This window comes from Alosa pseudoharengus, unplaced genomic scaffold, assembly GCF_046254945.1.
Source record: "Alosa pseudoharengus isolate Yale_2024_CS ecotype anadromous, Long Island Sound unplaced genomic scaffold, YU_APseudo_1.1 YU_APseudo_1.1_scf_9, whole genome shotgun sequence".
NCBI lineage: Eukaryota > Metazoa > Chordata > Actinopteri > Clupeiformes > Clupeidae > Alosa > Alosa pseudoharengus.
In genome coordinates, this window is record NW_027468881.1 from 9,820,348 (window position 1) to 9,830,325 (window position 9,978).

At 43.6% G+C, this 9,978-nt stretch overlaps 1 protein-coding gene across 1 annotated transcript; it reads right to left on the bottom strand.

Annotated features, from left to right (window-relative positions):
- Positions 1 to 1,292: 1,292 nt before the first annotated feature.
- On the bottom strand, positions 1,293 to 9,136 carry trim101 (tripartite motif containing 101). Its single transcript, XM_076275796.1, has 10 exons — positions 8,769 to 9,136; positions 5,959 to 6,107; positions 5,652 to 5,826; positions 5,333 to 5,428; positions 4,922 to 5,155; positions 4,816 to 4,838; positions 4,584 to 4,708; positions 4,132 to 4,433; positions 2,869 to 2,980; positions 1,293 to 1,578 (listed from the first exon to the last, which is right to left on the bottom strand). Exons 1-9 carry the CDS (start codon positions 8,949 to 8,951, stop codon positions 2,894 to 2,896), a joined length of 1,374 nt encoding a protein of 457 aa, XP_076131911.1. The 5' UTR covers positions 8,952 to 9,136; the 3' UTR covers positions 1,293 to 1,578; positions 2,869 to 2,893.
- Between the last annotated feature and the right edge of the window lie 842 nt (positions 9,137 to 9,978).

Below are 9,978 nucleotides of genomic sequence, written 5' to 3' on the forward strand. Positions count from 1 at the left end.
CATAGCTCAGATACAGACATATTGAGCACAGCAATCAAATAATTAATTCCAGGAAGGTGGGAATCTGTACTCAATAATGGTAAATGTGACTCTCCACTCATTGTCATTTTTCTAAGGTCAATTAGAAAATTCATTATTGACATAAAATTATAATCTGTTTGTAGCACTTTTATCAGAAAAAAATCTGATACAGACAAGCCTTCCTCAGAACATGTCCTGGCTGGAATCAGCATAGTCCATCACGTACAGGTCTTCATTCATTTATAGTTTGCCTTTTGTGGATAGTAGTGTGAGGCATTGATTGACACAAAGCTCTCACTGCTTTGCCTTTTTGGAGAGAGCATTCAGCCAGGAGAATGAGAAGCTGAGGCGTGTGGAGTCACCGCTGACAGGGAGGCTGGGCCCGGGTTGCGCAGGGTACACTGGGGCTAAAGACTGCACAGAGAGTGAGCCAGTCAACATGCATGCACACAGGGAAACATCCATACTCGCATCACATTGATGGACATGTGCACATATATGCAGAGGCACTGGCACAGTACGCACAGCATGTGAGCTTGCATGCACATTAATTGATTTGGTGATTTATTGTAATCTCACAATGAAAACAACGAGGACAAATCCAACCTTGAAGGGAAGCAAATTTCAAAATCTCATAAAGAAATAAATATTTTTAACAAAAGCATGTCGCCCACAATTATTGGCACCCCTGCTTGTAATACCTTCTTAATCCTCCCTTTGACAATAAAACAGCTCGTAATATTCAACTATGAGTTGGAGAATACAAACCAAGGGATTTTTAGGGAATAAATTAAATATACATAGAAAATGCTTCTGTTACATTTTGAATATAAGCTTTTCTAGGGGTGCCAATAATTGGCGGCAAGGTGTTTTTGTTAAGAATTTTAAAAAAAAATCTTTATAATTTTTTTCTCAGAATAAATTTGCTTCCCTTAAAGGTTGGTTGTCATTGGTTTAATTGTGAGATTACAATAAATCACCAAAACATTATTTATACCTGTTTTTAGTCAACTTTACCAAAGATGCCAATCATTCTGGAGGGTACTGTACACACACACACAGCACGGAATGATTCTTTGCATGGAAAACTGCTCCCTATAAGCAAGACAAGATAGGACAACACACAGCTACTGCATGTGTAACACTCGTTCATATTCACAAATACCAAAACAACTTTTTCAACTTCTAAGCATGGTGGTTTATGGTTAGCTATAGGAGATATGAAGTACTCCTCCACACTAAAAACAAACCACCAGTAAACTGCTTCCTCAAGTAGTCCTGCAGGACATGACCAAGAATGTATCGGCTGAAAGCATATTGCTTAGCATGTTGATCCAGTTTTGCTGGCTAGCCAACCTCACATGCAAGGTCATGAAGACTTAAAATCCTGTTACAGCCTGTTTCATTTCTGTCAGCTATGACCTGACTGACCTGCCTGCCTGCCCTGTCACCCTACATGTCCAGCCACAAGGGGGCGCCAGGGCTGGGCTCTGAGGTTGACCCAGTGATCTGCTCCATCACTCTCCCGTCCTGGGGTCCCACTGAAGGAGGGTGACCCTAGAAAAGGAGGGAGGGAACAGACTTTGAGTACCTTTGTATTTTTTTCCACTTATTTCATTTTCTCCCCTCTCTGTGTCCTCTTGTTTTTTTTGGCAAATTACCTGAATGCTGATTAATCTGTCTTTGTATCTGTTTTCTATAAATCTGGCTTGTTTGGCATTTCTATTTTTTAAAATGTCTATGCCTTCTGTAAAAATCCCCTCTACTTTACTGTTTTTGCTGAATCATTGTAACAGTGTGTCAGATCCAGTGTGCATGTCTGCTGTGACGAGTACATGGCGTCCTCGTCAGCTTGTGGCGTCCCCGTCAGATTGGCTTGCTCATCAATCATTGTTTAATTGATTAGCACACCTGGTGTTCAGGGTCTTTAAAATGCCATTCTCATGCTTTGTGGGAGTAGAGCGGGCGTAGGGCTGTTGGTGGCAGCGGCAGACCTGAGTCTGGGTTTTGTTAGGTTTTGGGTAGGCGACTTGTTTTCTTTATTTATTTTAGCACTGCTACATTCACTCAATGCATCCATAAATTTGCCTACACCACTGACTATTGACATATTCAGGGTTTTTTGTAATGATCTGTTGTTTATTGTTAAGCGCTCTAAATAAATTATTGCAAATTTACTCGTGGTGTGGCGTGTGCCCTTGTGTTTTGTCTCGTCCTTGAGCCAGGACGTTACATCTGCCAAGAGTTTCCTGCAGATTAAAATGGATTAAACGGGAGCCAGAATCCAAAACAACTCTCAGAGCATTACAAAACACAAAGACTGGAAGTGTAACTGGCAAAATAGATTTCATGCCAAGATTACACCACTGAGTCCTCTATTGTAGAAAACAACACATGCAGTGTGTGGTGCAGATTGTAATTTCTTTGTCCAAATAAAAACAAACACACCAACAGTTCAACTAGAGATAAAAAAACAATCCTTACAATGCACATACTACTTTGACTATCAGCCAATGCCTTTGCAAGCATGTTGTTTACATGCTAAAATATTAGATATACTGACAAGCTATTTTCAACTTGGTTATTGCAGCATTCCATAAACCAATAAAACTGTCTGACTAGTCACACTTTTCTTTCCATGGCAGAGACAGTTTTGTTCATCTGGGCCTGAAAATTGCCTCACAATCTCTACTTCACTGCCAAGAAAAACAAAGCATGTCATAGAAAGGTCACTGTCTGCAAGCAACACTTTGTTTACACACTCAGCCATCTGCCAGTAATGTGTAATAATGTCTATCCCCTACCCCAAACATACCCTCATTCACAAGAGCATTCTCAGACCAGTACCTGAAACTTGGCTCTTCCTTCACTGCTATGTACAAATGATGCACTGAATGTGCCCCCAAACCCGCTGAAGAATGACCATCAAAGCCAGGAAGTAAAAGAAGAAGGTGACGGCCTACAAAGAGATGGAAGTGATGGAGGAACATGGCAATGAGATCCTCAGAGTGATGCTGGCTGGCACACAGTCACATGACAGAGGGAAAGACCATTAGCAGGTGGCTTCACAACACAGTTTTCAAATACACGCAATATTTCCCAACAACATTACAAGCATTCTGCAGCTGTCACCCCAAATAAGTTTACACCCATTTTCTTTGAGTACATTATTGCATTTTGTAAAGTCACCTAAACCAGGCCCTTCCCTCAACCGAGAAGACAGAGATGATGAAAAGTGTTGGGGAAGATGAAAAAGGCAAGGCGGAGATGGCCATGATGCACAGGTGACTTGATGGAAAAGAGCAGCAGGACTAGCAGGACTGGCAGCAGCAGCAGCAATGGTAATGATGATTGGTGGTCACGGCAGGAGAACAACCAGTCCGAGGGAAAAAACTGACCTGTGGAGAGATGGCAATCATACTGCCTTGGTTGGTAGAATGCTGGCCTACATCGGAGCCTCCATCCCCTGTCTGATGGAGGAACCCTGGAGCGGTCTCTGAGGAAACCCTCCCAAAATGACTGGTTGGGTTTTCTGGGGCCATGGGGATAAAACCACTGCCCATCCACACGGGCAGTGGGAAGGACTGTTGGAATTGGGGCTGGGGTGGAGACTGGGGCGAGGAGTCCCTTACTACTTGGGAAAGGCAATCTGGCACCTGCAGTGAGTCACTGGACTGGGCCACACTAGGACTAGCCACCTGCCAGCTGTTGGCTTTGTACCAGCCGGGGTAGAGCTTGGTGTCTTCGTTAGCCCCTGCCAGCAAGCTCTGGGTTCCCAAGTCACCTGCATCATGCTCCTCGCACCCGCACTCCTGCTCATCCTTGTAAGGTATAGGGTAAAGGAAAGCTTTTCTTAGGGTTATGTCAGAGAAGCTAATGGGTGGAGTTATACTCACTGTTCATCACAGTAAACAAAATAACATTATGCATGACCATGGTAATATATTAGCCAAGTAGAAAAGCAGGGAATCAAAGCACATTGGGGAGATTTTATGGCTGGTTAGGCCTGAGAGGAAAAAGAGATTGGTGATTAAAAAAACAAAGAGGGGGAAATGGCAAGGACATGGTGGAACAAATCACAAGGGGAACACAAAAGTGAGCTAGCTTTACCTGCTGGGTGCTTATCCCCTCTTGTTTACAAAGGTCCACGATTTTGGGGTCAGAGCAACCCTCATCCTGCCCCCGAACCTCCTCCCTATCCCCCTCTTCTGAATCCTTGACGCCCCAAGTTTCAGACTTCAGCTCTAGCACTGGCTCTGAGTCCTCTGCCTCGGGGAAAAGATCCAATATGGGAGCAGGGCCGGCTTCAGGCTCTGGTTCTTTCTCTGAGTCCAGTTCTGTCTCCGGTTCTGGAATGGGTTCAGGTTCTGCCTCAGGCTGCTCTTCCGGGACCTCCTCAACTTCCTCTTCAACTGTTGAAGATGCCAGTTAAATCATGCAAATGTAACTCTTAATAAACTCTCTAGTCTCTGGATTGTTCACTGTATAATTTATATGGGTTAAAGTGTGTGTGTGTGTATATATATATGTATACAGTATGCATAATAAAACAGATGACTCACTCTTGATGAAGTCAAGCTGATAAAGAGCCCTCTCCTCTGCATTGAAATTCACCTTGTAGTGGTCCATGTTTTCATAGCCAGGCTCAAGGGTTTCCACAACAATGGTATTGGCTGCCTCATTCACTCTGGTGAGTTTATGCCAGACACAAGGGGAATAAAGGCTGTTAAATAACCAATGAATTCCCAAAGATACAGTAATACCAAAGGCGGGATGAATAAAGGTAACACTTACTTCTCAATGAGAATCTTTGCATTCTGTGGTGGTGAAAAAGAGGCTACTGTTATACTCAAGCTCAATAAGACACATACTATTCGGAAATCCCTCACAGATGGAATACCTGAACAAAGGCAGCCATTTCAGGCTCCTCCATGGTGTGCAGGGCATTCTCCACCAGCTTGGAGTTAGAGTTCACCTGCTCCCCATAGGTACGGACCAGAGATTGAGTGTGGTTTGTCTTATCATCCTGTTCATAAGTGATGCGTTGCGTCATGATCTTCCGGCGCTCTTCTAATATGGTAGACAGACGATCAAACTTCTCACAAAGAGCCTGCTTCTGGGTCTTGCTGTTGTCCTGTGACAGTGAGGACGTATTACTAAGCGTTGTAGTAAATTCAGTGCTGTTTAACATGGCTCGTCATAACATGCAATGTCCTACATGCTATATCCTGTATCTGTAGTGAAGTGTAAGATTACAGATGACATGACTACAGGCATATTATTTACCTATTCAAAATGGGTTTGAACAAACCTCTATGTTCCGACAGATCTCCTCTAGCTCACTGATGGAAGCTTGGACTTGATCATTTCTGGCCACCAGTGAGTCAATCCCATCACTGAGCTCTGCCTGCCAGGAAATTGTTTAATTTTTTATTTTACAATCAGATACGTTTGTAATAGTATAATGCAAACAAATACCATTTCTTTTGAAAACACTGTTGTTATAGATTTTTACCCAAACATAGGCATACCTCAGAGAGGCCTCTTTTCATTTATTACTGTGACCAATAATAGCTGATACCTGCTGTTAAACGACCTTCCTTAGGCCAGCTGTCCATGTGAGTTCTCACCTTCTGCTGCTGGTAGACCTCTGGCAGAGGGGCTACCTGGCAGGACTTGTGGGCTCCAAAAACCTTGCAGAGAGAGCAGGTGGGAACATTGCAGGAGATGCAGTAGATGTTGACCTTCTCACCCTTGTGTTCCTCACAGGTGAGTTGCACTGGAACTTTTGGCAGGGGCCGGGAACTTTAGTCAGAGAGCAATATTGCAATAAAAGTAAGACAAAAAGGAAACAAAGCAATCAATATTATGATCTTTGCTACAATTATATTCATAATTGTTTTTGCAATGACAATGTTAATGATCCTAATCTCTCACCTAGCAGATTCCTGCTTGTAAACATCAATAATGTTCTCCACCAGTAAATTGCGCTGTAGCCCGTACACGCCATGCCGATCAAGAACCACCTCGTGCCGACAGGAAGGACAGCGGAAGCGTCCACCGGTACCAACCTGAAACAGTGACGGCTACATCTCTTACTAAGCAAGCCTGTTCTCCGGATGAGAATTTTTAGTCACAGGTCACAGGTCAGAATCTAGACTAGTCTCAGAGGCACATTTTTAAATCATTCATACTGATACTCTCGGGGCATAAAACATCACCATCAACAGCTGGTGTGTGTTAACTATATATCTTTCCTCACTGAGCATTAGCTGTCAGCTGCTACCCCAGGGACTTTTTTGACTTTTAATGTGGAATATTTACATGTGACCATCAATGTGTCCTGTTTTGGGCCCAGTTGCCGAGGGAAGATCTGACCACTGGGCTAACGTGTCATGACGTGTCTTCATACCCCCTCAACCACCCCAAATTACCCCTCACAGTCAACCCCAGTCTGCCTATTTGCTCTACTTGCCATTTACAGTATACACATTTGAGATAAACATGACATTTTGTCAACAAGTGAAGGTCAAAGCATGGTCAGTGAGAATTAGAAAGAGTTGGAGACCTCGCAGCTGCCTCCAGCTCCCTCTCTGAGGAAAAGTAAATGGAAAACAGAGAGAGGAACAGAGATGGCGCTGGGGAGAGATCGATCCAGATGAAAGGTGAGAAAGAGGCTACCCTGAAATAGTTGCAGTCTTTAATAGACTTCAGCTGCCTGGTCATTTGGGGCGGACATGGCGTTCTGAGGCCTCTCGGAATTGACCCGCACGGTGCGAATCAGGGCTAGATTAGAGGCTTAGGGGAAATGACAAGCCAATGGGTCCTCAGTCAATTTAACTAATACAGGCGGCACCAAGCTGAAGGAGGGAGAAGAAGGGTAACAGGCCCCAGTCCATAGCCAGTCATCCATATAAGCCCCTGCAGTTGCTGCTGCAGCCTGTGTCGTTCTCATCCCACACCCACTTGTAAAGGGTCAGAGGTGAGAGGCCGTAATCCTATAGCAGGCTCACCAACTTTTTCCATGTGACATATAGACTGGGCTAGCCCCCCTCCGCCAGATCCATGCTCCTAACAAACAGTCTAGTACCATATCAGGTTTCTATGTTCTGTCAGCACCGGTAATGTTTTTCTGTCTGCTTGCAGAACAGTCACAGGTTTATTAGGCAGGCTTGACACAGGCAGGACTGTATCAGATGGGGTGCCAGGTCACATGGAGAAATTGCTTTATTTACTCCTTTGCACAAAGGTGCCAGAACAGTGTCCATCTGACTCACCCCTGTCGTCCTTTGCTAATGAGAGTCCATAAAATCATGAGATAAAGATTTGCCACAAGCCACAGATTACAAATTGAGATATTTGGCAATGTGGAGAGTTTGTTCATCTGAGTGGCCTATAATCTTTCCAGTTATTCTTTTATTGTTTGTATTGGGTAGAAAAAAGACAATGAATCCACAGCATCAACTTTAAATACACACACAGTGCATAGGTATCCAGCCTGAGTCCTTGTTTAGCCATTTCTCATCCAGACACCTGTTTGGGATTAGTTTGCTGCCCATTTGAATACTTTGATGTTATAGTATTAAACCATGATATCTACCTCTTCCATCTGCATGCACATATCTAGACATGCCGTCTGTCATGAGTATATTTACACTCATGTGTACATATATGTGCAAATGTCTGTCTGTATTAAATTATGCTCACTGCCAAATTATGAAGAGAATATGGATGTCTATTAGGCAGCATTGTTGTCAGTTTCAGGTACTGTGTGCTATTCTAGTGGGGTCTTGTGTTGACGAGCCCATGCATAATCCACAGTTGATCCTCTGGCATGTTCCAGTAAGAGGCCAATGCTCATTAGTAACCTCCAGCCTTGATCAGTCATCTAGGCCAAGCCACAAGCACTTTAATTTGCATTAAACATTTTTATCTGCCTTCATAAACAACTGAAGACACAACCCTTGCATGTGTATGTGTTTATGTTGGTGTGGTAACTTTGGTGTGGTAACTTTGCCTGAACCTTCTGTGCCACAGCTGGGGGTTGAGCAAGAGGAGTATGGCTTTCAAAGTAGCTCAGATGTCATGCTGTTTGCCCATGGCCTAGATATACATTAAAGTGCTGCGACAGGCCTAGCTTGGAAAATATTTACTGAATATCATCTAGCCCTTCAGTGCTTCCAGAGAGAATTATTAGGTCTTTAGAAGATATATTTGCCTAAAGACATATCACAATTCCCATAAACTGTTAATTTAGTCATGTCCGTACACTCTTAAAACAAATATGTGTTGAAAACAACACAACTTGCATTGTTTTTAACACATCTCTATGTCCAGATAGGGACAACACAGTTTAGTGCTGTTTCCTTTTTTTTAAAATTTGTTACACAATATGTGTTAAAAAATAACACAACGTGCGTTGTTTTTAGAACATCTCTGTATCCAGATAGGGACAACAGATTCTTAGTCAAACTGCACACCAGAATAGTTTTTTATGATCTGTATTGGCGTAATTAACAGATTCTCTACGTAATTATGTCACAGAGATAGATAGAGTACATGGGTGTCCATTTACAAAGGCAGACTATTTTCAGATTTTAAGAGCTTCCAAGACAGTCACTCAGACTGATTTAAAGTCTCCCCTTTCTTTTCTACACATGTGCACACACAAAAGTACTCTCATCAGAACAAGACTTGAACAAGACAAAGATAACTCTTTTTCCTTTTTTTTTTATCCAAACCAGCACCATGCATCTGTGACACACCTGGTAGAGCTCGTTGGCACACTTGCGGCAGAGGTTGTGCTGGCAAGGCAGGATGACTACTGGCTTGGTGAAGACCTCCAGGCAGATGGGGCAGATGAGCTGCCTCTCCAGCGTGCTCATGGCCTGGTCCCGGTGGTAGGGGCCTAGATCCAGGGGCAGTGACATGCTCTTCAGCCTCTGTGCTCCCACACCAGCTACAGAAGATCCAAGAGGAAGATGAGAGGAGGAGGCGCACACAGATGGGATAGAGAAAGAGAGAGAGAGGAGAGAGAGAGGAGAAGGAGAAGGAGGAATCCACTGGAGCAACAGGCAGTTGGTTTGGCAGTCAGTCCTCACACTGCTGTTCTCATACACTTTATCTTCCTTCCTCTGCCTCTCTCATTCCTTTCTTGCCTTTCATTCCTCTTTGTCCCTCCTCCCTTCTCCGTCTCTCTCTCGAGGCACAGGAGAGTGCAGTTGGCCTGTATCTCAATCACCCCCCCTCCACACACACACAAATACACAAACACCCCTGCCCTGTTGGTGGGTACAGTATGTGGGTTTAGCGGTGGCAGAGGCAGGCGGCAGTGCTGCTTGGTTGGTGGGTGTTTGGTTACTGGCAGGCATCCAGGGGCTGCCCCTAGCCACTCGGCCCATATCGGGCAGCAGGCGGATGGAATGCGGGCAAAGGATGCCAATGCTCTTTCTCCAATTACCCAGCGGCTCTGATCCCATGGCCCTGAGGAGGGCAGCCAAAAGCTGATGACTGTGCTGTGTCCATAGGGTGTACTGTACTAATCATGGCAAAGCAAAGCAGTGTGTGTGGGTGTGTAGTGCTGATTAAGATGCCGCTTACTGGTCTTTGTTGATTGATTAATAATTGTGCTATAAAAGTCATAACATGATTGACAACAGTATGTGCATGTTTAAGATAAGTAAATATCACATTTTCAGATGGTGAAATAGCTAGAAGTGTAGAAGAGTTTAAATGGACATTTACACTTTAACTTAATGTGTGCTAAATATTTTTTACTTTTTATATTGTTTACTTGAATGTTATGTTTGTCTGTGGACCTAATTGGTAAATATGTCTTGTCTCCACCGTGGGATAGTAGGAAACGTAATTTCGATCTCTTTGTATGTCTTGACATGTGAAGAAATTGACAATAAAGCAGACTTTGACTTTGACATTTTTTTTATTATAATGTTTATA

Bases quoted from the DNA above. Each gene is read 5' to 3' on its own strand.
- trim101 (XM_076275796.1), bottom strand. From the start codon at position 8,951: ATGTCACTGCCCCTGGATCTAGGCCCCTACCACCGGGACCAGGCCATG. The intron at 5,156-5,332 runs GTTTGTTCAAAC...TCACTGTCACAG, and splicing joins AGATCTGTCGGAACATAGAG to GACAACAGCAAGACCCAGAA. The intron at 4,709-4,815 runs GTAAGTGTTACC...TAAACTCACCAG, and splicing joins GCAAAGATTCTCATTGAGAA to AGTGAATGAGGCAGCCAATA.